Raw genomic sequence first — 27,801 nt, 5'->3', positions numbered from 1 at the left:
AGCGCTCACTTCCGGGAGAGCCGAGCGCCCTGGCCACCGCCCGCTCGCAGCTGCCAGCTCGCTGGAGCCGCTGAGCCTGTGAGCGCGCAGGCCAGGCCGCTGCTCGGCGTCTGCGCAGCTCGGTCCACCGTCCGTCACCATGGGGGCCTCGGGGAGGCTGCTGCGCGCCGTGATCATGGGGGCCCCGGGCTCCGGCAAGGGCACCGTGTCGTCGCGCATCACCAAACATTTCGAGCTGAAGCACCTCTCCAGCGGGGACCTGCTCCGCCAGAACATGCTGCAGGGCACAGGTGGGAGCTGAGACCGAGGGCTGGCAGCGTGCGATCGTCCCGGAGGGGCTTTGCGGGCAGGGGTCGAGGGTCCTGCGAAGCGGGTGCAGCGCCCCCGACCTCGCCTGGGGAAAGAGCCTCTGGCCTCCGTGGGCCGCTTCGGGTAAATTGTGGGGGTGGGGGTGGGTCTAGGAAGTTCAAAGACCGAAGGAAAGTCCTCGGCTTTGTTCGAGGCACAACATCCGACTCGGCTGGCAGCAACTGCAGGGGTTCAGCCTGAGGAACTGTACCCCGCTCTCCACGTGTCCCTGTACACGGAAGGCAGGCTTGTCTCCCTCTGTCAGGGTTAGCTTTCTTTTCTACTTTCCCCTCTCCCCTCCCACCCTTGGTACTCCGTGGGATCTTGTAGTTCTGACCTTTCTCTCTTCAAGGTCAAGTATTACTTGTTCTCTTGGCAGTCGCAAAATTGGCTTAGATTTTGATGCCCCCAAACATTTCTAAGGCACGAAAGTTATCCCGGTGTACGGTTACATAAACAATTGTTGTGTTTCACTTGCCAAATTCTTCCAACTCAGCACAAATCTAGTCAGCAAACTACTCTTTACAATGGATGGGTTAATTCTATTTTAAGAACGCATTTTAACTTTTTTTTGAGACGTCATTTGACGTAGCCAAGGTCAACTTTAGCTTAAATTTGAGATCCTCCTGTCTCAGCCTCTCTAGTGAGTGCTGGGATTACAAATTCCAGCCAACTAACTGCTGCAGGCTGTTTTTAAAAGTTAACTCCAGGTGTTTTCTTCACGACAGTGTTGACCTTCAATTCCAAACTAGTGCCTATTTTGAAATTCATTTGAACTTATTTACATAGAAATAGTACCTGTTCAAGGTGAAAGAAAAAAATGGAAGAAGTAAGTAAAGCTTCTGGAGAGAAGGGGGGGGGGGGGTGACAGAAAGGAACAAAGTAAAAAACAAAGTTTTCTTAGTCCTGCCCCTACCCTGTTCTTCAGAGAGAAACAATGCATTTCCTTCTGGAAGTGTCTCTTTATGCACAAGCGCGCCTGTGTATACCCTCTGTGTATCCTGTTACCATAGTTTTATTCAGACTCCGTGGTTTCACACTCTGATCTAGTCTGACCTCCCGTACGTCTGTTACCCTGTTTGTTTAGCCACGTTTGTTAGCCTTGGTAGATTTGCTGAATCTACCACGATTTACTTAAGCTCTCCCCTCCCCTCCAATGGGTCTATAACTAATTTCCTGGAAAGGCCGCTTTTTGTTGTTGTTGTTTAAAAGACCCTGACATTCAACTAGGGGAGAAAAAAAATCACCCCACTGTTTCAGTTTCTTTGGTTGGCTCCTCAGCACCCCCGGAGCGTGTTTTCGCTCTCTTCTAATGTTGACCTTAAGAAATAATAAAGGTTGCAGTGAATTAAACTTTATCAAAAGGTTGTTTGACTCTTGCTAAATGTTTCTTAGTGCAACAGATTGCGGTTTTATTTAGAGCAAACAGTCCTGAGTCCTTTGGTTTGTTGCTATCCAAAGTACAGCAGAAGGCTTTGGGGATGATCTGCAGGCCGACTCAGCGCTCAGCTGACTGGGTGGCAAAGAGTGCTCACCGACTAGGAAAACACAGACCATTTTAAGGGTGAATGAAAGGGAATTCGAGGGTTGGAGAGAAGACTCAGCAGTTAAAGAACACAGTGGACCTGGGTTTAGTTCCCAGCACCCACAGGAAGCCCACAACTGTCTAACTCCAAGATCTGAAACCGTCACAGAGACATACATGCAGGCAGAACACCAATGCACATAAAATATAAATAAATAAAAAATATATACGTACATTATAATAATATATAATACATATATAATGTATATCCATTTTTGTAGTATATGTATGTATACACACACACATGATATGAAAGGGTATTTGAATAAAGAAACAACACTCCTTGCTTCACTTTGATACCTGTGAGAGTCAGGTATTGCAACTCTGTACCATGGAAGAAGGGCACAGAGATGTTCAGCACCTCATTCTGTAGGCAGTTTTTTTTTTCTTTTTAAAGACACAGAAGGACAAATACTTTCTTAAAATCTTGAAGATTCATCATCAGAAGTAGGTTTTTTTTTTTTTTTTTTTTTTTTTTACAGGGTCCCATACAGTAGCTCTGGCTGGTCTCGAACTTGTAGCAATCCTCCTGCCTCAATTTCATGAGTGTGGGGATTGCAGACTCACCAGACTCAGCTGGAAGAATTAAGGTTTGTGAGAGAAGTCTTTGCAGGTCAAAGTTCAAGGTACACACGGGGTTGGTCTCTGTTCAGTTGGGAAAAGTTACAGATCTCAGAGGGAAGCCTGGGCCAGGCCCTTCGGATGGTTTCCTGGAGTCTGGCTCATCTAGCCGATGCCTGAAATTCAGAACTGGCTGGGTCACTGCTCTGCAAAGAAGTATAGACAACTCCATAGCAAGAATAGAAGACGGAGCTCGGGAGGTGGCATGAGATTGTTTTCACAGATGTTAATAGTTAATACTTTGTTATACAGAACATTTTTCACTCTGAATGGTATCCAGCAGGTTCCGTAGGTCAGGACTGAGGATATATTCCCAATAAATATTTGTGAAAGGATTGAATATTTCCCACAGACACAACCAAAGGAGAAGTAATCTTAAAAAAAATAAATGTAGCAAGGGCCTGAGAATTCAGAAGAGGAAACTGACATCCTGTAAGTTGGCCTCCCCAGGAGACGGGATTGATTGGCCCTGTGGTGTGTTTGTGTTTTCTCCTTCTTTTCTTGTTGCATTTGTGTGCAGCTGGACAGTTGTTATTAGATGCTTTGTATTCTCATTTGTTGTGAGCATGTTCATACAGTATCAAGTCTCAGCCTTAATTTCAGGAAGATTGGACAATTAATTTAACCTTTGTCCCTGGTTATTAGCTATTGATTCTTTTTCGGTGCCAGAAACGGAATCTGCATGCTAAGCTAGCACTTTGCCCCAGAGCGGGGTCTCCAGACCCCTGTTGACTGGACATCTGTGTTGTTAGCCATTTTCTGATGTAATAAATGCCGCCGGGTACCTGAACAGTTGGCTGCAGCTTTGCTTACTTTCCTTTGAGTAAATTCCCAGGGTGGCATTTCTAGGAACTCGCCATCGTTTCACGGAAGTGCTGCTTTGTAACATCCGACTATATAATCTGAAATGCGTTTGGTGGCGGTGGGAGGATCTGGTCCTTCCAGCAGTAATCACTTCACCCTTACCCATTTTCGGACCTAGACCCCTTCCTCGGCTCTGTTTAACTTAAATACACACTGGGGATAGTATTCGTTAAAGCAAAAAGGTGCATGTGAGAGAAACGGCTCAAGAGAGACAGTCATGGCTCCGGAAACACGAGGTGACCTGGTGAGACCCCAGCGCACCAGCCGGGACAGCGAACTCGGAAGGTTTGGGGCTGAGACTTACACCGTTGCTGTTATCCTCTCATTCCTTTCCTGAGAAAACTGAGTGCCACCGACGTTGGAGAATTCCCTCAGTGATAAACAGCCTTTCTGTACTCACCTGGGCAGCACCACTTATCCAGGTTGCTAGGATACGGAATCCATTAGTACAGGGCCAAGATAAGGGTGAGATTCCCATTCATGAACTAACCTTCAAATGAAAATAATCAGCCTTTTCTGGGGTCCCAGGGTGGAAACCCAGGCCAACAATGCAGTTCTTCCCAAACTGAGGTTCATGAAATCATTTTAGATAGACTTTATTTATTTATTTCAAGGTGTATTTGCAAAAAAGAACTTATTACTGTGAACGTTTTAGCTGATTTAAAACGTGTGCGGTTTTAAAGGACACAGTAATGATTTGGATGTGGCAGGCATTGTAAGGTAAGACATTGAGTATGTGAGTGGCAGAGTCTGGCCTGGCTCACTGATGGGTGCTTCATCTCTGGTGCCGGGCTAGAGGGCTGACCCTTTAAATCTCATCTGCTATCATCTGTAGGTTGGAAGACTCTAACTCAGTAGAGAATCTCAGGCCCCCAAGTGTCCACATGGCCAAGCATCGTTGTGTAGACCCATGAAACATACTGTGCATAACTAGACTTAGACTGGTGGTAGAACAGGTTATTTTTATAATGGTAATTTGGAATAGTCAATACATTTACATGGTTTGGCATTCCAAAACAAAACAAAAAACATCTGAACAAATATGTAGCGATGAGAGCCTTGTGAGGTATTTCACCCACACGTGACTTGACGCCAGCCTGTCTTCGTCAGTGTTTTTGTTGCCCGTGAGTGGGAGCATGGGTCCATAAGGTATAGGGCCTTCAGCAGTCAACAGTGAGCTTCCCAGGAGTGTTTCATACCCCCCCCCCCCCCCCAGCATTGCCTCACTGAGCTGATTCCCTGCCACCCAACTTCAGCATTTAAAGTGTGTATCACTGCCATGTAACTTCAGCATTTAAAGTGTATGTGTGTACCACTGCCATGTAACTTCAGCATTTAAAACATGTGCATGTAAAATCCAGTGGCCTTAGTATGTCATAGAGTTGGCTGTCACCACAACAGGTTTCAGAACATTTTTATTACCCACAAAAAAGAAACCCTTATACCTATGAGTCACTCCCATCCGCACCCACCCCACCCAGGCTTCTGGCAACACGACTGTATCTTTCAAATCTCATGTTTGGGGCACGTCCCAGAAGTGAAATGGTGTCTGTGGGCTTTTCTTCATGGCTTCTTTCACTTAGCGTATTGTTTTTCTTAATTGTATTTCTTTCACTTAGAGTGTAGTGTACTTGTGTATGTGTGTGCCATGGTCTGTGTGTGGAGGTCAGAGGACAACATGGGAGTGGGTGGACTGTCACTTGCTGTCATTTGGGTCCAGGAATCCAGCTCAGGGTGTAAGGCTCAGTGGCAAGCTTCTTTGACCTCTGAGCTGTGCCTGCTGGTTTGAGACTGTCTTGCTGTGTTGCCCAGGCTAGAGGTATGAACTCCGTGCTCAAGTGACCTTCTTATCTCAGCCTCTTGGGTAGCTGAAACTCAGGGTGCACTGTACCCAGCTTCACCTGGGCTTTTTCTTTTTTTTTTTTTTTCTCTGTGTAGCTTTGGAGACTGTCGTGGAACTAGCTCTTGTAGACCAAGCTGCCAGGCTGACCTAGAACTCACAGAGATCTGCCTGCCTCTGCCTCCCAAGTGCTGGGATCAAAGGCGTGCGCCACCACTGCCCAGCTTGACTTGGGCGTTTAAAGATCCCCTCATGCTATAATATTAGGACTTGGTTACTTTTTATTGTATTATATGGATGTTTTACGTTTTGTTTAGTCGATAATTTGAATTAGCTTTCTTTTCTTCATTATTTTGTATCTAAGTAATTCAGAGCAATCTTAAAAAAAGAGACATTGGTTTAGGATTATAAACTGCTCAATTTTTTTTTTCATTTTTGTTGATGCTCTCATGCATAAGTGTTGTTGTATTTTGTTCTCATTTGTTCCCCTGCCTGAATTCATAGATTAATTATTTAATAAAACACCATAGCTAGGAACTCGGAAGAATCCTCACCCTCGTCTGTGCCCACATGCCGATCCATCTACCCAGAGAGCTGCGGGTCCATTAGGAGTGTGGGGATTTATGTCACTGAAGGTGCTCACAGCCAGGGTGTGGGTTTGGGGTCAGGCGGGCACACAGATGTGTGTATTAGTCATAGACGCTGCCGTAATAGCACACCACAGACTGGTGGCTCAGATGGCAGAACTGTTCTTGGAGCCTAGAGGTCCAAGATCAAGACCCTAGAAGGGCTGGTTTCCGGTGTGGCTTGCCGTTCTGGCAGGTAACCAGCCACCTTCTCACTTTGTGGCCTTTCTTCTGTGCCCAGGCATTCCCGCCGTCTCCCCCTCAGTGTTTACACTTTATATCAGAGTGAGGCCCAACCCCTATGACCTCATTCAACCTCAATTACCATCTTAAAAGTAAATACGGTGTAAATATAGTCACAGTAGGGTTTAGGTTAGGGTTTTAGTATATGGACTTGGGACTGCTCAGTCCATAGCAGGATTAGTCAGGTGGCTTCAGTTACTGGGATCGGAGGTGCCAAGATCTGGTGGCTGCAGCTGGCAAGGGCTGTGTTGGGATATCCCATGCAGGTGAGCGGAAGAGCGAGTGGGTGCTTGAAGAAGAGGGAAACCACAGTGAGCACTTGCCCAGGACCCACTCCCAGAGCATCGTCATCTCTTCATGAGGGTGGACTCCGGACCCAAATGCCTCTCAAAGAGTCACCTCTCAACAGTGTTTCTCTGGGCACCAGACTTTATAACGAGTTCTGGCTCATGAGTGTCTGGCCACCCTAACACATATCTCTATCTTCTGATTCGCTTATTTTGGTAAGCCACATCCAAAACCTGAGTCCGATGATCTATCAAAAGAAGGAGCAAGAAGCTTCTGCCGAAGCTAGGAGGTCTCCCAGTAGGGGTGTGCCCGGAAAGTAGGGGTGTGCCCGGAAAGTAGGGGTGTGCCCGGAAAGTAGGGGTGTGCCCGGAAAGTAGGGGTGTGCCCGGAAAGTAGGGGTGTGCCCGGAGGGAAAAGGGCAAGTGGGGAAGGGAAGAGGAAGGGTGAAGGCAGACAGCAAGGACCACGTGCATGCTAGGCAAGCGATGTGCCCCTGCCAGACCTGTGGAACTGGCCTGAAATTCTGTCCCACGATGAGGAGGGAGGGAGCAGGAGACAGGTCTGGAAGAAGAAGCCTTTCAAGCTGTTTTGCTGGAGAGGGGCGAGGGCACAGAGTAGCTGGAGGGAGAGACGATGGCTGAGGGAGATTTTGGTGTTCAATGTTTTTTTTTTTTTTTTTTTTTATTTTTCGAGACAGGGTTTCTCTGTAGCTTTTTGGTTCCTGTCCTGGAACTAGCTCTTGTAGACCGGGCTGGCCTCGAACTCACAGAGATCCGCCTGCCTCTGCCTCCCCAGTGCTGGGATTAAAGGCGTGCGCCACCACCGCCCGGCCAATGTTTTTGTTTTAAAATGTAGTTCTTGTGAAATATTCAGTACCTGAAAGTTTTAACTCTGTAGGGTAGAAGAAGAATTAAAAGACTGTTCAGGGGCTGGAGAGACGGCTCAGTCGGTAAGAGAACTGCTGTGTACCAGAGGACCAGGTTTGATTCCCAGCACCCACATGGCAGCTCACAACCATCTTTAACTCCACTCCCAGGGGATCTGATGCCTTCTTCTGGCCTTTTTGGGAACCAGACATATATGTAGACAAAAACACCCTCACGCATCATTTTTAAAAAAGAAGTGGTCAAAAGAAACAAATGAAGTCTACATATATTAAGTACATGGGACTTTCCAACTGCTATTTTATTTAGTTACTTTTACACATTCTTTTGTTTTTATTAGAGTGTGTGTGTGTGTGTGTGTGTGTGTGTATGTACATGCTGGTGCAGTGCTAATGGGGGCCAGAAGAGGGCGTTGAATCCCCTGGAGCTGGAGTTAGAGGGTTTTTTTTTTCTTTCTGCCACTCAGTGTGGGTGCTGGGAACAAAACTCACTACTCTGAAAGAGCAGCAGGTGCTCTGAACAGCAGATCCACACCTCCAGCTCCTCCAAAACTACTTTAATGAGTTTGGCAAACACTCTCGCAGAACCCAGGTCTTCTCCTGGACATTGTAAACTTGGTGGTTTGCTTGTCCAATGGCAGCTTGTTTAGTAATGATAATCTCTTGGTTAGAATTCATGGGTTAGGTATTATCCACCTTTTTCTGTGGGACAAGGCCTCTCACTAGCCTGGAACCTGCCAAGTACCGTAGGCTCTCTGGCCGGCAGACCCAGGGAGCCGCCTGTTTCTGCTACCTCCCTGCCATATTCCAAGCCCACAGCAGCTTGTGTCTTGTGCACATTCTGGTGACTGAACTGAGGTCCTCACACTTCCAAAGGAACATTTACTGACTGAGCTACCATCCTCTGATAGACTAGGTTGGGGCTGAACTTGGGGAAGTCTCAGTGGCTTCGCTTCCCTTTGGTTGCTTGTTTTTAGACAGGGCACTCTGTAGCACAAACTGGCTTTGAGCCCGCGTAAGTACTTGGGGCTGGCCTTGAACTCGGCATCCTCCTTCCTGTTGGTACTACAAGTGTGTGCCAATGTGTAAAGTATCACCTCTGCTTGTAGCAGAGAAGCTGTTGATAATGCACTGTCTTACGGGCCTGACGTCTGGAAGTATCCTGTAGAAAACGAATTCCTGAGATCTGGAATAGGATAAAGCAAATACACTTACCGCCTTTTCCCTCTGCCGTAGAAATTGGTGTGTTGGCCAAGACTTTCATTGACCAAGGGAAGCTCATCCCGGATGATGTCATGACACGGCTGGCCCTTCACGAGCTGAAAAACCTCACCCAGTGTAGCTGGCTGTTGGACGGTAAGTGCAAATACTCAGGGCCCAGAGTATCTCTGCCCCCTGAAGTAATGAGTTCCGGCAGAATGAGCATCTGGGACTAGGGACCATCATCAGGAGGGCAGTCAGTCACCTTTGAGTCTAATTTTAAAATTTAATTAGTGAACTGATTAACTTGTTTTGGGACAAAGTCTTATGTATCCCTTACTGGCCTCCAGTTTTCTATGAGCTACAACTTTTGATCCTCTTGTCTTTGCCTCCCAGTTGCTAGGGTTACAGGAATGGGTGGTCAAGGATGATCAAACTCAGGGCTGCCGGCATGCTAGGCCGGTATGCTACCAGCTGAGCTATATCCCAAGCTCAGGTGTCTGGTTTTTTATTTGAAAGGAAAGCGGGTGTGGGCAGCATGGTTTCTAGTCTGCTTTCGATGCAACTTTAGTTCCTTCCCCACACTAAAGAATATCCTTTGACTTTTTAAACTTCTGTTGTTTGGCTTTTTGAGACAAGGTCTTACAACACACCCCAGGCTGGCCTTGAACTGTGAACCCCCTGCCTCACAATTCCAGGCCTGCAGCACCACACCCAGCTGAGAATATTTTGTGCTAAGGATCTGCAAGAACGCCAGTTAGACTGAAGAGTGACTTCCATTACACTGTAGACTTTTCCCAGCCAGAACCCAGGCAGAGTCTCAGGGCAGGGTGGCTTGTATACTCTGCTTACTTGTAAGAAGGACACGACACACAAGACAGGCCTTTAAACATGGGACACTTGCCTTCAAGATCCAAGTTCTAATTGCCGTCTTGGAAGGGATATGCTAACCTCTCTTCTACTTAGCCCCGTCCTCCACCTTCACACCCAAGTCCTCAGTGCTGCTCACTGAGCCCTGCAGCCCAGCTTGCCGTCGCCCGGCTTGTCTTCGCCTGGCTTGCTAGCAGCCAGAGAAAGTATCCTAATCCCTAACTGTAAAAAGGTTCTAGAAGATTCAGAAAGGTGAGGTAGAGAATGAACAAAGGAAGAGGCAGGGTAGAATTCCTTACTCTGGTTTATTAGAGTTAGTATCAAGGAAAAAAAAAAAAACAACTTACGCTTGCTTATAAGTCTGCCAATATGTGCACAGAATCTTGAGGACTTAAATTTTTTTTGAAACATGTATAGAAGGGCTTTGGTGTGTAGCCACCATGCTGAAGACCAGTGGCTGTGTATATCAGGCTGCGTATATTTATTAATGACATAAATGTTGACTGAGTGCCTTCTAGGTACACAAAGCTGTTCTGGGCACCGAACCTAAACAAGAACAAAATCCTTGCCTTCGTGGACAGTATATCTTCTTGTAAAAAAGTTTGGATGAGCCCAGATTCTGCGTTGCTGTGAGTGGAGAGCCCAGAGCAGGCGGATGCTTGCTTCCTGACAGGAAATATGGACACTTGAGTCAACGTTTTATTCCCAGGTTTCACGACGCCTTGCTTCTGTGAGATGCTGGGATTTAGAAGTCCTGGCGACAGACAGCCTATGCGGGTCTCTTTAGCTGACGGAATGGGGCACGTGAAGGTTGAGCGTAGATGTTGCCCCGCACAGGGAAGTGGCACATTTCCCAAGAGACCTGCGCGTGGCCGTCAGTGGAGCACATCTTGGGATTAGGCTCAAGACAGGGCAACAGCAGAAGGGCTTGGGATGTGGAATATTTGTTTTTATTTCTTTACTGTTGTCCTGTAGCGATGCCTTTTCCTTTACAAAAACTAAAGCAGATTAAAAATGTGTAAGAGGAACAGAGTCCTCAGTGATCACCCTACTACACACACACAGCAACTACATTCTTTAGTTCAAACAGGCATTCTCTCCAGTAATAATAATAATAAAAAAGTCCACATTTATTTGGGCTTCTGGTTTCGGAGGTTTCGGTCCATGCTGCTGGCCATGCTGTTTTGGGGCCGTGTGGAAAGCGTGACTGAATTGAGGCTCTCTTCACGGCGTCATTGGCTGTACCTATCATCGGTGGTGCACAGCCATCTCCCAGTGATTGGGTCAGCCGGCTGGGGACCAAGACTTCAACACATAAGCTTTTGAGGCATACAACTTATTATCCAAACTGTAGCATCCACACAGGGATACGCGCTGTGGTGGCTGTTCTTGGTTGTCAGCTTGACTACATTTGGAATTAGCTGAAACCCAAGCAGCTGTGTACACCTGGGAAGGATTTTTTTCTCCCTTAAATCATTTAATGTGGGAAGACCCACCAGATCTTTTGAGGTTGGAAGATCCACCTTTAATCTGGGCCATGCCTTCTGCTGGCAGCCTGTGTAAAAGGCGTAAAAGGCATGGAAGAAGGATTTTAAGGGTGTGGGATAATGGTGGAAGGAACTGGCTGCATTTATTGATATAGGCCCTCTGTGTGGAGATTCTAGGTTAAATATGGAAGCTCACACAGTTGAAAAGGGTCCTAAAAGTTTGTTTGAAAGGTTGGCTGAAGTGTTTGAAAAGATGGCCTACTGAAAGGAGTTAGAGGTGCTTGGTGTCCCTTGGCTTAGTGTTGATGAACGGATTTTAGGGCTCAGGGAAACTGCAGTGTTAAGAGTGGGTACACTGTGTAAAACCTAATCCACAATGGGAAGGCCCGGAATACATCATTATTAATCCTCTAAGACACAAAATGGTAAGGGGGCACCAGCACATTTGAAGACCCTTGTTTCACCCCTTTCCTTGTGCCAGACCTTAGGGCTGGAGATGCTGCTTCTCTCGTGGATGGATTAATGCAGTGGGTTTAGTTGGGCCCCAGAGTAGCAGGGGCCAGGTGGTAGTACTGAATCACCAAAGGTAAGGTGATCGCAGTTATCGTAATGAGGAGCATAGGCAAAGCAATGCCCATGATGACCTGACCTTCATGGGCAGCACAGGCAAAGTGATTTTTCTGGTGGCACGACTCATATGGACCTTTGGTACTGGCTAATCAGTCACAATGTTTCCAGGCATGAAACAGATAAGAAGCCTACTGCCTTTTTGTTTGATCTGTATAAGTGGAAAAATTCTCAAGCGAATGAAAAATCTACATTAGATTGTGACAAAAGGGAATCTTGGCCCATGAACCAATTTCCAGACTTGAGGCAGTTTGCAGACTCAGAGCCACTCGAATGAAAGGATGGGCCAAGTTCTCCTGAGAGAGGACCTTGACAAAACACGAGTATTATTGTTAGCCTTTCTCCAGTTCTTCCCCCCAAGGGACCTGAGGCCTGTTACAAGGTTAACTGGGAGAAAGGAAACAGTCAGGCATTCCAGGGTCTATTGGATACTGGTTCTGAATTAACGGTGATTTGGGGAGATCCCAAATAACACGTGGCCCTCCAGTTAAAGAAGGGGCTTATGGAGGTGAGGTGATTAGTGGAGTTTTGATTGATGTCCAACTCAACAGTAGGTCCAGTGGGTTCCTGAATTCATCCTGCAGTTATTTTCCCCGGTTCCAGAATATATAACTGGGACACACGTACTTAGAAGTTAACAGAATTCTCACACTGGTTCCCACCTGTGGACTGAGGAATATTCTGGTTGGAAAGGGTAAACGAAGTCTTTCGAGTTGCCTCCGCCAGGGGAAATAGTGAATCAAAAACAGCGTCACATCCCTGGAGGAACTGCAGACATTAGTGCCACCACCAGGGACTTGAAGGATGCAGGGGTGGAGGCTCCTAACACATCTCCCTTTAACCCTTCTGTCCGGCCAGTGCAGAAGGCAGATGGGCGTGGAGAATGACAGTGGACTATCAAAAACTCAGTCAATAGTGACTCCAACTGCAGCTGTTGTACCAGATGTGGTGTCCTTACCTAAGCAGGTCAACACATTTGGTACACGGTCTGCAGCTATTGATCTAGCAAATGCCTTTTTCCTGGTATCTGTTCCTAAGGGCTCCTAGAAGACATTTGCTGAGGCCAGCAGTACCCACCTTTACAGTTTTACCTTGAGGGTGTATGAACTCTCCAGTCCTGTATTATAACTTAGAAGGTATCTTGATCAGATGCCTCTTCCATAAAATATCACACAGGTACACTATATTGATGACATGCTGATTGGACCAAGTGAGCAGAAGGTAGCAACCACTTTGAACTCATTGGTAACATATGTGTATACCAGGGGATGGGAAATAAATCCAACCAAGATTCAAGGGTCTTCTACCTCAGTGAATTCTTATGAGTCCAGTGGTGCGGGGCACGCAGAGATATTCCTTCTAAGGTGAAGGATAAGTTATTGCGCCTGGCCCCTCCCACCACCAAGAACGAAGCACAACATTTAGTGGGCCCATTTGGATTCAGGAGACAGAACATTCCCTACATGGGTGTGTTACTCTGGCCCATATCCCAAGTGACTCAGAAAGCTGCTAGGTTTATGTGGGCCCTGGAGCAGGAGAAGGCTCTTCAACAAGTCTAGGCTGCTGTGCAGGCTGGTTTATCATAGGATCCAGCAGAACTGATGGTACTTGAGCTGTCGGTGGCAGATATGGGTGCTGTTTGGAGCCTTTGGCAGGTGCCCTGATAGATGAATCACAGAAGATGCCTTTGGGTTTTGGAGCAAGGTTCTACCATCATTTGCAGACAACTGTTCTCCCTTTGAGAGACAGCTCTTGGCCTGCTATTGGGCCTTAGTGGAAATTGAACATTTGACCTGAACTGCCCACCGTGAGCTGGGTGTTATCTGACCCAGCAAGTCAGAAAGTAAGGTGTGCATAGCAGCGATCCATTGTCAAATGGAAGTGGTATATATGTGACCAGGTCTAAGTAGGTCCCAAAGGCACAAGCAAGTTACATGGAGACGTTGCCTATGGTTTCTACTCCCATTACAATGCCATCTTCTGCCAAGCATGCACCTGCAGCCTCATGTGGTGCTCCCTGTGACTGGGTGACTGAGGAAGAGAAGACTAGGACCTGGTTTCCTGATGGTTCTGCACATTATACCGGCACCACTTCTTACAACCTGTTTCTGGGACAACCCTGAAAGATACTGCCAAAGGGAAATCATCACAGCCCGCAGAACTTAGGGCAGTGCACATGGTCATACATTTTATTTGGGAGGCGTGGGCCAAACATGTGACTGTTCACTGATTTATGGGCTGTAGCCAATGGGTTGGCTGGATGGTCAGGGCCCGGAAAGAGCATGATTGGAAGATTGATGAGAAAGACGACTGGGGAAGATTATGTAGAGAGATCTCCGCCAATGGGAGAAGGATGTGAAGATACTGGTGTCCCGTGTAAATGCTCATCAGGGGATGACTTCGGCAGAGGAGGAGCTCAGTAACCTAATATATAGGATGACCTATTCTGTGGACAGTCAGCCTCTTTGCCACACCTTCCCTGTCATTGCCCAGTGACACATAAAGTGGCCATGGTGGCAGAAATGAAGGTTATGCATGGGTTCCACAAATGGACTGCTACTCACCAAGACTGCCCTGGCTACAGCTGGTACTGAGGGCCAGATCTGCCAACAGCAGAGACCAACAGAGCCTTCCGTGGAATGAGCCGTTATACTCTATTAGTCTCATTAAAGATATTACAATTGCTTCTCTCAGGATGACTTTCTTCATTACAAATTTTATAGTAAATGCTTGTTTTTTTTTCCAGCTTGGGGCTTTATAAAGTGTTACGGGTTGAACTTTTTGCCATTAGCTTTCTTCTTCTTTTTTATAAAAACGATTTATTATGTATACAGCATTCTGCCTGCATGTATGCCTGCACACCAGAAGAGGGCACCAGATCTCATTACAGATGGTTGTGAGCCACCACATGGTTGCTGGGAATTGAACTCAGGACCTCTGGAAGAGCAGCCATCTCTCCAGCCCCGCCATTAGCTTTCTTTGGAGGCTGTTTTCCCTCGATCCAGGTTCCTCAACAGTCATTTTATCGCAGTGTAAGGAAGGACTAAGTCATAAGCAACATTTTCCATGTCCCAGCATTAGCGAGATGTGTTTTTAGCTCTAGCAAATCATTGCATATGCATTTTAGCCTTTGTCACCTTTGGGAAATTTATTATTTCTATCAATTTTAGCTTCCCCATGTGTTCTGGACAGAATGTTCCTCGTCATAACATTGTAAAGTAAACCACTTGGGATCAGAATACTATTTCAAATTCCCCAGTGTACTCGTGTCTATTCTGGGACTCAGTAATCAGTGCTGGTTGCTTTCTCTGTATTTTTGAACCACATTGTTTAAACTATTTTAGTTGCACTGGCTGCGTATCCCGTTTTTCAGATGCCTGAGGCCACATGTTTCCTATTTCAGAGTTTTGTACTTTCAGCTGTGTAGACTACAGCTGAGCATTCCTGAACACACTAAGTCCCAAACTGGACACTTTCATTACTGGATCTAGATTTCTGCAACAGGGATGTTCAGACTACAAAAATTGTTTTTCATGTGAGGGTTTGTGCCTCTGTTTTGCTTTCTGTCATATTCCAAACACAGCTTTCTGAGATTTTTGAGTGAAGATAAGTCCCCCCCCCCCCTTTTTCTTAAGATAGAGTCTCACAGTGTAGCCCTGGTTAGCTTGGAGTTCACTATGTAGACCAGGCTGGCCTTGAATTCAGCCTTCCTCTCTCCATTTCTGTCTTATTTTTAAAAGTGTGTGTGTGTGTGTGTGTGTGTGTGTGTGTGTGTGTGTGTGGTGGTGGTGGTAGCCTGAAGCTGTCAGATTCTTTGGAGCTGGAGTTACAAGGTGGTGTGAGCCACTGGATGAGAGTACTTTGTGTTTGGCTGTTTTTTTTTTTTTTTTGGAGGTCTTTTGCTTTGTCTTTTTTTAATTTCTGTTTAGTTTAGAGAACCGTGGTGACTTACACTTGTTTCGTTTAAGATCATTTGAGAGTGTTCTGCTTGCATGTCATGTATGTGTACCATGTGCATGCCTGGTGCCCATGGAGGCCAGAGACTAAAATTCAAACCCCTACGGCTGGAGTCATGGATGGCTTTGAGCTACCATGTGGGTGCTGGGGACTGAACCTGGGTCCTGCACAACAGCAGCAAGTGCTTTAAACCACTGAGCCACCTCTCCAGTCCCTTGTTTACTTTTAAGACAGAGTCCATGTAGCCAAGACTTTGAACTCCAGATCCTCCTGCCTCCACTCCCCAAGAGCTGGGATGACAGGCGTGCCGTCACACCTGACGGATCCAGTGTCGCTGGTAAGCACGGTGGCAGGCAGCCAGTTCTCCATTACTTTTCTCTGCACCGGCTTCCAGCTGTTTCACCAAGGCTTACCCACCCCGGAAGGACAATGTGCCATGTTACACAGAAACACCATCACAGGCACACTCAGAACGTGCACGCTACAGTCAAGCAGACACCACAAAATTCAATCACAGTTGTGTTACAGTTCTGGCCCACCTACCTGCCTGGTTTCATTCCTTGGATTCAGTTTGCCTAAAACTAGTGTTTTTTTTTTTTCTTCTTCTCCTCCTCCCTCCTCACCTAAAGGTTTTCCAAGGACGCTTCCACAGGCAGAAGCCCTGGATAAAGCTTACCAGATAGACACAGTGATCAACCTCAACGTGCCCTTTGAGGTCATTAAACAACGCCTCACTGCTCGCTGGATTCATCCTGCCAGTGGCCGAGTGTACAACATTGAATTCAACCCTCCCAAAACTGTGGTGAGTAACTGCAGTGGGGGCTGACACACAGCCGAATGTCCCCCCGAGCTCTCCTACCCTGGCAGGCATGGCTCTGTAAACCTGGACCAGGACTACTGCAGGGTATTACTAGATGAGTCTACTCCACTCAAGCCTGGTAGTAAAGACGCATTCCTCTGCAGCGGATCGGCTACCCACTTAGAAGTCCTGTACTTTAACCATGAAATGTCCCCTATGGGCTCACTGTGCTGACTGCTTGGTCCCCAACTGGTGGTGTAAGTTTTGAGGTGGAGCACACTCGGAAGAAGTAGGTCACTGGGGCAGTGCCTCGCAGATCATGCCTGATCTGTGTCCCTTCCCCCTCTCTGCTTCTTGTGCATCCTATGAAGGAAGCCACATACACACCCACACCCCCCACATACACATATAGACATACAGAAACACAGACACACACACATGCACACATGTATATGCAGACACATATAGACACAGAGACATATACACACACACACTTATATGCAGACATACACACATAGTCACAAAAACACAGACACACAGACACACAGACACACGCGCGTGCGCACACACACCGTGATATTCTGAAGTCCGAGCAGTGAAGATCTGAACCCTCTGGAAACTATGTGCCCAAATAAACAGCTCGTCCCTTCCACTTGTTTTTCTCAGGTGTTAGTTACAGCAATGAGAAACCTGACACCGAAAAAAAACTATTGATCTTCTTACTCCGTGCCAGGGTGTGAGTGAAGGGCAGAGGCAGTGGGGATTTGCAACGCTGGCTTACAGCTGGAATTTCTCCCACCTCCCAGTAGCCCACACCTGGGAACCAAGACTTGAGGACCTGGGCCTGAGGATAGAGAGGCGGGGCTTCCACATCCAAACCGTACAGCACCCTAGGGCTTCTCACAGCTGCACTAGGGCTTCTGCCCTAGTTTGGATCCAGTTTACTAAAATGTTAGCCCATTTTTGTGATTGGTGCTAGAATACAGAGGCTGTCTGCTCAGAGATACCATATTGCTGAGCTGACGTCCTTCCAACGCTGTCTTAGGGCATCGATGACCTGACAGGAGAGCCTCTGATTCAGCGTGAGGACGACAAACCAGAGACGGTGATCAAGAGACTAAAGGCGTATGAAGCCCAGACAGAGCCAGTCCTGCAGTATTACCAGTGAGTTCCTGCTTTTCTCAGCTTCTCTCGTACAATCAGCTTTGATTTTCCATATGTTACAGCTGCAATATTAAGCTCCCAGAAGCCTCAATTCCAGCTGGCTTGAGCAATGAAGAGATTTCTAGGCGGTTGAAACAAAGTAGGCGGGGCCTCAGCCTCCAGCTTTCCTCTGTTTTGCCCTTCTCTTAGTTTCTCCGGCTTCTGTGTTCTGACTTTGCTTTGTCCCTCCTGCATGGTTGCTGGTATTTGCCAGAAAGGCCACGCCTTCCTCTTTCCCGAAAGGCTGAGGAGCAAACCTTTATTTAGTGAACCAAAGCTCCAAGCATCACTCAGATGAAACACTACAGCCCCTGGTCAGGAAACTTCATCCTTACTGTGGGAAGCCTGGGTTACTGCCAGCTCCAGAATCAGTAATTGGGCTCTGGAGGGCTGACACAGGCTAGTCCACATCCAAGGTTTGCAGGCTCCTTTCAGTCCACATTCTGCCGGGTAGTGGAGGGCAGGAACCAGTGCTGGGGCAATGAGCCCTGGAGAGCCCACCAAGTGTGCCAAGAGAGGCCACTTAAGCATAGCATATCAAATGACCGCCAACTGTCAGAATCATATGTGGTCAACAGTATTTGAAAGCTCCCTCTCACACGTTTTTATGTGTTCTTCGAGTCAGTATCATACACGGAATATGAGAATTACCCGTCGCAGGCCAAGAAGCAGTCTGGCTTCCTTCCTCAGCCCTTCCTTCCGTCTTCCGGGGATGAGTGCTGCTCTTTGCTTTCACTGCGTCCTGTGAATGATCGGGGCCAAAGCAGTACATGTCCCAGAGTCAGAAGGCCCAAGTTCAAAGCCCAGCTCGCTATTCAGTTAACATGGCCCTCACCTCTCGCTTAAAGTCCTGGTTTCTCTTCCGCAAAACGTGGATGAGGTTAGAGGCTTGAAAAGGAGTTAACATGCAGACCTCATCACACTGTCCCGGACGCACAGGAAGCGCTGGACATGCATCAGCTGCTACTGTGGTGGCCACTGCTGCTACATTAGTGCTACATAAGTGTGCAGGGAAACCGGAACCAGTCTCGGGATTTCTGATAATTAATTTCCGGAGGGCGAAATTACGAGAGTTGGCGATTCCCTTTTTACAGCAGCCATTACTTTAAGCTTGTGTTTGTATACTGAGCCTGGCTCTATTACCCTGGTAAGGCATTTCTCCTCTGCGCCACTGACTCCATGTTTACGGTCAGTCAGTGTTAAATACCGGCTTTATAGAATTCTCATAAAGGGGACTGGAGCGAGAGAATTGCTGCAGAGGCTTAGTGTGGTCCTCAGCTATGGAGTCAGTCACTGTTGAGGACTCTGCTGGCACTGTGCCCGGCCCTTGTCTAAGCCGACAATTAGACCCAGTTCCTACAAGCCTTCTAGAAAGTCACCTTGATTGGAAAGACAGGAAAAGTGTGCAAACACCATGTATTGTGCAATGAGATACAACGCGGCTTATCATCAGATATCATCCACCCTGGCTTAAGCAAACCAGGGTGTGTGTGTGGGGGGGGGTTAGTCCTATACTCAAGAAGTCCCAGTACAGATGGCCGGCCCAGAGGCTTAAGGAATGTCATCAAAACTCGGCCCTTCCAGCTCCATTTTCTGTGCTGGCTTCAGTCCAGGTGGCCGCAGTGTCTTCTGACTTTAGCTCAGCTCCTGCCAGCTCTGCTAACTCAGCAGAAAAGAACCATCGCCCCCTCCCACCCCAGCTAAATTCGTATGATTGATGGCAATTGGCTTCAGCCATGCCTTGTTAAAGAGAGGGTGTGGGAGCAATCTCACGAGTACTGAGTATGAGCTCTTGACTGTCTGTCCGCAGGACTCACAATAGAGAAAGAAGGCCTTGTGCCTGGGCAGACAGTAAAACTCCCAAGAGGCCGGGTGGAGGAATGCCTAGAAGGATTAGTTCTGATACAGGGTGGAGGTTGGGGAACGCTACAGAAATTAGTGATTTGGAGGTCTTTCTTCCTGGGCTCCTAATGCTTCTTGACATAAATTCACGCTTTTCCGCCTAAGATCAAAGCGTGGACTTATGGCTTACACGCTCTTTATTCCCGGGGAATGCTCATCTGCCTAGAAACGCGGTGTTCTTACTCTTCGGAAGACTGATTTTTGTAGCCAGAACCATCTCATTACAGAGAAATTACAATGGCAAATGTTCACGTACAGTACAGCGTAGGAGGAATGGGTTCCTGTAGTTCTGCCCCAGTAATAACGTCACTCCTGGCACCGCAGCTGATACTGACGTGTCTCCAGGAAGCTTTCCCGTCCAAAGCTTGCTCTCCTGAGTGCTCTACCTGCCCAAGGATATAGATGCTTAAGGGCTTCTCCTGTGCACATACTCCCTTTGCATCAGTGTCTTCGTAGCAGACGCTTTCACCCAGAAAACAGCTGCCGTTATTTAAGTTAACCACAACAAATGTGAGTTGTCAACAAGGGGTCATTTCGTCCCAGCGACAGCCTAGTGAGGTCAGCTGCAGAGCTATAGCAGCTGTTTCTGGAAAGTAACAGATCAAGTTATATATCTGCTCTGGGGTGCAAACCAATGTGCACACCCAAGAAACGTGTGTGGGTCTGGGAGTTCAGAAGCTTACGGTGGTCCGCGTGGTGTGAGAAGCAAACCCCAGGATTCTGAGCCCACACTTCATCCTCTCTCTCCCCTCCTCAACATTGGAGTAAAGTCACTCTTCGATGGCTGGTGTGTCATCATGACAAGCCAGACAACCTGCAGGGATAAACCTGCAAGGAAGATTCAGAAAGGTAGACTAGAAGGGAAAGGAACTTGGCAGAAAGGAGAGAGGACTGTTAGAAAAGTTTCAGACTTCAGTGGGCAAAGCGGTACTGAATGCTGGGATGGTGTCCGTTTCTAACCTGCCAACCCGAGGACTGAGGCCCGAGTCCCTTCCCAGAAGGCATCTGTAAGTAGGGTAGTCTGGGCTTCACAACAGTGAAGCCCAAGTGTAGGCTTACCCAGCCATCCAGGCTCAGTCTGACGGCTGACATCTCTTTAAAGAGCCCCTTCCTTTATGCCAGAGGACAAAACCCAAACTAGAACCTAACCTCACAGACTTCTAAACTCACATGAATTTTACAAATTCCTCTGAAAAGGCTCATTACCTATCTACCTACCTATTTATTTTGTTTTTCATCTTTAGGAAAAAGGGGGTCCTGGAAACATTCTCTGGAACGGAAACCAACAAGATCTGGCCCCATGTATATTCTTTCCTACAGACGAAAGTTCCAGAAACTACCCAGAAAGCCTCAGTTACTCCCTGAGGAGGGCGTTAATTAGCAGGGGAAGCAGGGCCTCCTCGCCTGGCCTGTTTTTCGAAGCTCTTTTCCTAAGACTTCTCTGAAAATTATGACTTACTCCTAATGGCTTTCTTTTGGATGTTACTAAGGCTGTGCCAAATGAGTCAGACACTAAGACTGATCTGTTAAAATAACCTCGTGTGTTTAATCTAGTTGTCTTCTGTGGATGTGCAATTAGAAAACATCAGAGATGCTGAAACTCAAAAAAGAAAATCAAAAAAGAGCAACTGGTAATTGTCCGCCCCCTGTTAAGTCAGTGGCTGATCATTTTCATGTTTTTCTGGAAAAGTTTAAAAATTTACAAATCACTTGAGGCAGATAAATATCTCATTAAAGGCTTTTGCATAAGCCAACCCCCCCCCCAATGTCTTCTAGCCCCATGGGATGTGGTGTTTGGGGGGACTGTCTATAGATTCCAGAAAGAAAGCATCTGTCTTTATTTACACATGTTGCCAGATGCAAACTCTGCTGCCTTTGCAGGAAAAGCAAGGGCATAGGTTACCCTGCAGTGTCCTCCAATTTGCTGTACAGAAGCAGCCATGGCAGTTAAGAACATGACTTTGATATGGCTTGTTTTCTTTTCCAAACTTGTATGTACCGAGGGATATGTGTTGAAGTTCTCGAAGGAGCACTGGCAAGCGACAATCTCACACGTCACTCAGGACCTACCTGTTGGTTTCTTTCTTTCATACAAATGGACTGTCTGCCTGGATGAGCAGTGATATAGAGAGAGGGGTAAGAGAACACCCATGGCAGTTTGCCACTTAAGTAGATCGTATGCTGGGACAGCCCCTTGACAGAAAGACCAATCAACTAGCTAGCCAACACATACAGCAACAAAAGGCATTTGCAGCAGGGGTTCAAAGGCACCGTAACTGAGTTCCCTCAAGGACGTGTATATGGCTATCAAAGTCCTTGATTTCAAGAGCCTCATGGCTCAGCCTCTCAAGTGCTACCAGTTGTCACCCGACTTCCCTGGGAACACTTCTGGTTCCATCTAAGCAACCTCCTCTTCCACCTGCAGCACTGTGGCTCCAACTCAGCCTTGTGTGCTGGGCGAGCACCTTGCCACTGCCGCATCTCCAGCCCTTAGTCTTTTTTTTTTTTTTTTTTTTTGAGACAGGATCTCATTATGTAGTTCTGGCTGTCGCAGAACTATGTAGACAAGGCTGGCTTCAAACTCACAGAGATCCGCCTGCCTCTGCCTTCCAAGTGTTGGGATTAAAGGTATGGACACCTGACCCCAGCCCTTACTTTTTGAGACAGGGTCTCACTATGTAGCACAGGCTAACTTGAAATGATGTAGTCCAAGCCGGCCTCATGTTCATGATCCTGTTTCAACCTCCTGAGTACTTAAATTACAGGTATATACCACTAAGCCAAGCCTGAGAAACCAACCATTTTAAAACTTCAGCCACTTTAGATTCCTTAGTGGGGCAAGGACATGTCCTTAATATTGTGGCCAAATGTAAGAAGATATGAGAAATGGAAGAAAAAACAACTCTACCTTCGAGAAAGATGTACTCTGTATTTTACTTGGTGCTAAATCAAAGAATCAAGCCCTTGTACAAGCCTTTGAAACTTTGGCCTATTTTATTTCAGAAACTTAAGTACAAATGCCACCAGTGGTTCTTATACATCTGGGAGTGGGGAAGGGATCTTTTGATTTCTAAATTTCATTGTTGAATTTTCAAAATGGACACACCTTTAAATAGGATTACAACGAACATCTTGTCTTTTGTGTTTCTATATGCCTTATCTGAATGTTGGTTAACTGGGTTCTAACAATGTTGTGAACTTCCTTAACTTGGGAATGATCAGCAGGTCCTGTTACACGTGGTGATTTCAGCACTGTGGTGTTGCCCTTGGCTGCTCGGGCCCCCAACCCCTCTCCTGTCTGCTGCTGTGGCTTCTCACTGGCTTCTCTCTAATAAAGTCTTCACACAATGCATTTTATGACATTATCTCCTGCTGTATTAATACAGTCCCACTAGTTTCCATGACTGGAGATGCTGAGGTCAAGAGGTTGGAGAACATGAAGTGACAAACTTTTTCTTCCTTTGACCAGAACAACCAAGATTTTGTATGTACATCCATTTGGGAACCGTGTGGCTTCTATTGGAACAGGCAAAGACCAGTTTTCTGCTGGATAGGTTAATGTCAGACAACTGATAAAGCTATCATTGCTGGGGCTGGACAAATGGCTCAGCAGTTAGGTACAATGGCTACTCTACCAGAGGACCTGAGTTTGATTCCCAGCATCCACATGGCAGATCATATAACTCCAGTTCCAGGGCATCCAATGCCCTCTTCTGGCCTGCAAGGGCATCACACACACACACATTGCACAAACATACATACAGGTAAACACCCATACACATAAAAAGAAAAAAATCATTACTGAATACATCCTGCTAAAAATGCTGTGATGTCCAGTGCAGGAGCTTCTACTTTTGTGCCACATGGAACAGGCATGGAGCTGAATGCCCTGGGCAAGAGCACTGTGTCTTCTCGTTCTTAGAATCTCTTCATTAATAACTAGAGCTGGCACCTAAAGATTTTCAATCTGTAAGTTAGGATTAATTTTTTTTAAGATGAGTTTCTTTTATTAAAGATTTCTGTCTCCTCCCTGTCACCGTTTCCCATTTCCCTCCCCCTCCCCCAATCAACTCCCCCTCTCATCAGCCCGAAGAGCAGTCAGGATTCTCTGGCCTGTGGGGAGTCCAAGGACCTCCCACCTCCTTCCAGGTATAGTAGGGTGAACATCCAAACAGCATAGGCTAGTACGTGCAATAGGATCAAGACCCAGTGCCATTGTTCTTGACTTCTCAGCAGTCCTCATTATCCACTATGTTCAGTGAGTCCGTTTTTTTTTTCCTTTTCCTTTTTTTTTAATTTATTTATTTATTAAAGATTTCTGTCTCTTCCCCATCACCGCCTCCCCTTTCCCTCCTGCTCCCCCAATCAAGTCCCCCTCCCTCGTCAGCCTAAAGAGCAATCAGGGNNNNCTCCCTCGTCAGCCCAAAGAGCAATCAGGGTTCCCTGCCCTGTGGGAAGTCCAAGGACCACCCACCTCCATCCAGGTCTAGTAAGGTGAGCATCCACGAAACTGCCTAGGCTCCCACGAAACCAATAGGTACAGTAGGATCAAAAACCCATTGCCATTGTTCTTGCGGTCTCAGTAGTCCTCATTGTCCGTTATGTTCAGCGAGACCTGTTTTAACCCAGGCTTTTTTTAACAGAATAGTCTAACTGGGCTCAAAAGCACTGGTAAAAAGCCAGTAAGGTTTCTGAATCTGTGGCATTCTCCTGCAATATTTTCTTAAAGATTTCATTTAGTGTGTATGTGCATATGTGTGCGGGTACCTGCAGAGGCTACAAGAGGATGTCAGATCTTCCTGAACTGGAGTCACAGGAGCTTGTGGAGCGCCAGACATGGGTGTTGGAAGTCAAACTGGCCCTTTGCAAAAGCAAGTGCTCTTAACCAAAAACTCACCCCTCTAGCCCCAGTTTTTTTTTTTTTTATTTATTATGTATACAGTATTCTCAGTATTCTGTCTGCATGTATGCCTACAGTCCAGAAGAAGGCACCAGATCTCACTACAGATGGTTGTGAGCCACCATGTGGTTGCTGGGAATTGAACTCAGGACCTTTGGAAGAGCGGGCAGTGCTCTTAACCACTGAGCCATCTCTCCAGCCCCCCTAGCCCCAGTTTTTAAAGGTCTCTAAAAACCGTAAGTTTTTCTATGTACAGCATCAAATAGTGTCATGTCATGCCAAGTGTAGATTGGCCCAGCAGCTTCCTATTTCCCCAAGGGATTCCAAGTGTCGCAAACCCATACCAGGTGAATCAGCTTCCTGGACAACCTATGAAATAGTACAAACATCCCCACGCATGTGGGTACTGCAGGCTGCAGGATCTAAGGCTCTTCTGGCTAAATGAATGGTATGCTGGGAAATGGGAATGGGAAACCCAACTCGGACAAGCACCACCATTTCCACATCAATTTAAGAACTGAAATCTGACTTGTTCTGAGAATAGTAAGGTGGTTTTTGTTTTTCTCTGAAATACCCCAGGATTAACTTGAGAATCACCTTGCCTATACTTCTATACTGTCATGAAAACCACTTAGTAATGGAGATATGTGTGCTCATTGGGAAGCATGTTAATTCACTTAAAAATTTTAAAAATAAACTTAAAATTTACAGTAATTGTGTGCGTATGTGTTCTTCTGTCCATGTATGACGGTCTGATGAACTTAAGGAGTTGGTTCTCCTGCCACCATTTAGTCCCAGATACTCAACTCAGGTACTCGGGCTTTGCAGCAAAATCTTTTACTCAAGTGAGCCATTTTAACCGCCTTTACTCACTTTAAAATAATATGAATGCTAGTCTGAAAAAAGCCTAATATTTCTGAAGAGAAATTATATCCTAAGTTTATGTGGCACTGGGGATACAATCGAGGGCTTCATGCACCCTGTGACATCTTAAGTCACAGATGTTTCATTAAAATATTTTATTAAATAACACATAAAATTTACTAAGTAAAACAATAGTCTTTGTTGATTATTTTGATGTCAAGTATTTTTCTGCTGCTCAGTTTGAACATAGATTCCATAGATTAGGGAAAAATTTTCTAACCTAAATATGAATTATCTATTTGCTAAATATTACTATTCTTTACTACTACTTAAGAAAACAAGAGAGGAATTTGTATTTTTTGTAAAAATTTGTACCAATTATTTTGGTAAGAGATAGCCAGCTCTCAATACTAAGGACATTTTCAAAGTGAAGGAAATAAAAGGACTCAAAAATACTGTCATTTTGTTTTGGTTTTTTTTTTTTTGAGACAGGGACTCTCTATGTAGACTAGACTGTCCTCTAACTCAGAGATCCACTCCCCTCTGCCTCCCAAGTGCTGGGATTAAAGGCATGTGCTACCACACCCAGCCCAATATACTGCTGTAATACTAAAGACCTGCCAATGACTAAGTTACCATCCTTAAGTGAAAATTATGACACTCATTGGTGGTTCCCCCAAACAAACCAATCACACTTTTTTCCTTTGGGAAAAAAAAAATTCTAGTCAAATGTGAAAAGTTTTTTTTTTCTTAACCAATTTTTGTCTTAAAAAACAAATCCAGAATAAACTTTAACTATATACTCACTTTGTTATTACTGTTTTGTCACCTGTTTTGGGCATTAAGAGTTTAAATTATAGAAGGCAGAAATGAAAGTCACAACCATTTGACTGAACACAGAGAGGCAGACAAGTGTGGGCGGGCAGAAGTGAAGTCGACGTGGAAACCTGTCAGCCCGGTAGCACTTGGATTCGTTCTGTCTGTCTGTCCGTTTGGTGTGAAGAGGGTAGCTGAGACCATGCTCAGACAAGAAGAAAAAAGAAGAGAATACAACATCAAAATACAACAGAAACAAAAAAATCTTCCATGATTAGGTCACTGATTAAAAAAATTACAAGCCCAGTGAGCACTACCATATAAATTAGTCAAACATTTTATTATAGAGTATATATTTTTATATCAAAAGCACAAAAAGACTTTTATTCTGGGAACCAGGAAGATTGACATTACAGGAATATGATTCAACGATTCCAGTCCATTTCCACAAGTACTGGGCGCCCCATCACCTAAGTCAGCCTCACTGGCTGAAAAGGCAGATGGAGCTGAGGTCACAGCTGTGACCCCTGCAGCAGCTCAGCATGATTTCCTTACTCAAACTGAGACCTGCATTCCCAACCCCAAACACCCACTTTCCAAATATTTGCTACAAATTGAAGTGGGTACTGAGCCAAAGATTACACTCAACTATAATGCTCCTGTAAGTCGGAAGATTAATCCTCAAATAATAAGGATATCATAATTGGCACTGTCATCTAATTCTAAATAAAAAGAATCATCAAACATCCTGGTGGATCTGCAGTGACTTACATAGGAAGAAGTAAAGCTCAGAAGCATCGGAACTGAGCTAGAAGCGAGTAACAGCTGGAGTGACACCCACCACACCGAGGGTGACTGTTACCAAATTCTCAGACATGGTCGGCTGCTCAAGGCAGCTTAGCTCCATTTCTCCAGGCTTCACCAGAGGGAAACACACCAATAACGGTGACTTAACAATGACCTTACTCCTGTTTGTTCTCACAGGCCGTTACTATTCTTCAAAACTTACTCCCTGAGAGGTCCCAGACTATGTCAAGTAAAGAAGTCAGAGAAAGCTTGCAGTTCATCTTGTTGGAAAACAGAAAACTGTATCGCTCTCTACACATGCTACACTCCTTAATAGTTAACAGTCATTAGGACAAAGTCAACTCACTTCTCAACAGTTCTGAAACTATTTGAGGGATAAATGTCATGTTTTTAATATCGAATTTATAGTCAAGGAGTTAACTGGTGGTGTCGAAAATACAAATGTAAATATTACCTTAAAACAATAATTTGTGTCATCCAGTTTACTGATTAGTAAAGTAGGTTACCACTACCGATTTATTGCTTTTAATGTGATGAACACCAGATGTGACAGCTGAACTTTGCAGTGGGACACAAGCACACTGTTCTCTTTAATTCTCGTATCCGCGTTACAACTCCGTAGCAGATGCCTCCTCGGTCAACCAGTCTTGTAAACATTGCATTGTGCAGATTTTCATACTTTGATTCCAAAATTAACAACAGTTAAAGGCAAATTTAGTAACTGAGGGGTGGGGGAAGAGTCCAGTTTGACTTCCTGCAACATACGGTACCGCTCCTCCCTTCAGAAACAAAACAAAACAACAAAAATCCTAGCAGCACATAAAAAAAGTCGCAAAACATTTCAGTATTCTTTTCCCTCCCATCAAAAATTGAACAAAAATAAAGTGCAGCACCCATAAAAGTGTCAAGAAAATAGCCAAGCTCTTCCTTCTTGTAACAAAATAGTCCTTGGCCTCAGCAGTCCTAACTGAATCACACAGTGTCCATCATTCTGTCCTCGTCTTCTTTCTGTGCCTCTGAGGTTAAACTGCAGAGGGCTGTGCTGACAGAACACTCAAGATAATCTGGATT

The 27,801-nt window shown here is 45.9% G+C and overlaps 2 protein-coding genes across 4 annotated transcripts in view; one reads left to right on the top strand and one right to left on the bottom strand.

Moving 5' to 3' along the window:
* Ak3 (adenylate kinase 3) lies at nucleotides 1-24,957 on the top strand. Its single transcript, XM_050160947.1, has 5 exons — nucleotides 1-290; nucleotides 8,535-8,654; nucleotides 16,069-16,241; nucleotides 17,284-17,402; nucleotides 20,588-24,957. The coding sequence occupies exons 1-5, from the start codon at nucleotides 140-142 to the stop codon at nucleotides 20,706-20,708; spliced, it is 684 nt and encodes a 227-aa protein (XP_050016904.1). The 5' UTR covers nucleotides 1-139; the 3' UTR covers nucleotides 20,709-24,957.
* Cdc37l1 (cell division cycle 37 like 1, HSP90 cochaperone) overlaps nucleotides 23,569-27,801 on the bottom strand; it is a 28,818-nt gene continuing 24,585 nt past the window's right edge. For 2 of the 3 annotated variants that reach the window (XR_007595172.1, XM_050160921.1), the window contains one exon: nucleotides 23,569-27,801. Coding sequence is in view for 2 of the 3 variants with exons in the window: in XM_050160921.1 (XP_050016878.1) it covers nucleotides 27,703-27,801 (99 nt within the window). In the remaining variant the exon portion in view is untranslated. The other variant, XM_050160931.1, reaches the window with a different exon arrangement.

This window comes from Alexandromys fortis, unplaced genomic scaffold (genome assembly GCF_014885135.2).
Source record: "Alexandromys fortis isolate MF-2015 unplaced genomic scaffold, M_Fortis_MF-2015_v1.1 scaffold_10, whole genome shotgun sequence".
NCBI classification, from domain to species: Eukaryota; Metazoa; Chordata; class Mammalia; order Rodentia; family Cricetidae; genus Alexandromys; species Alexandromys fortis.
Note: the sequence above shows the minus strand (reverse complement) of the source record. Positions and strands in the feature narration are given on the sequence as shown.

Excerpts from the sequence above, each read along its gene's own strand:
- Ak3 (XM_050160947.1), top strand. The coding sequence starts at position 140 with ATGGGGGCCTCGGGGAGGCTGCTGCGCGCCGTGATCATGGGGGCCCCG. Across the intron at positions 291-8,534 it reads GAACATGCTGCAGGGCACAG|AAATTGGTGTGTTGGCCAAG; the intron begins GTGGGAGCTGAG and ends CCTCTGCCGTAG. Across the intron at positions 16,242-17,283 it reads TCAACCCTCCCAAAACTGTG|GGCATCGATGACCTGACAGG; the intron begins GTGAGTAACTGC and ends ACGCTGTCTTAG.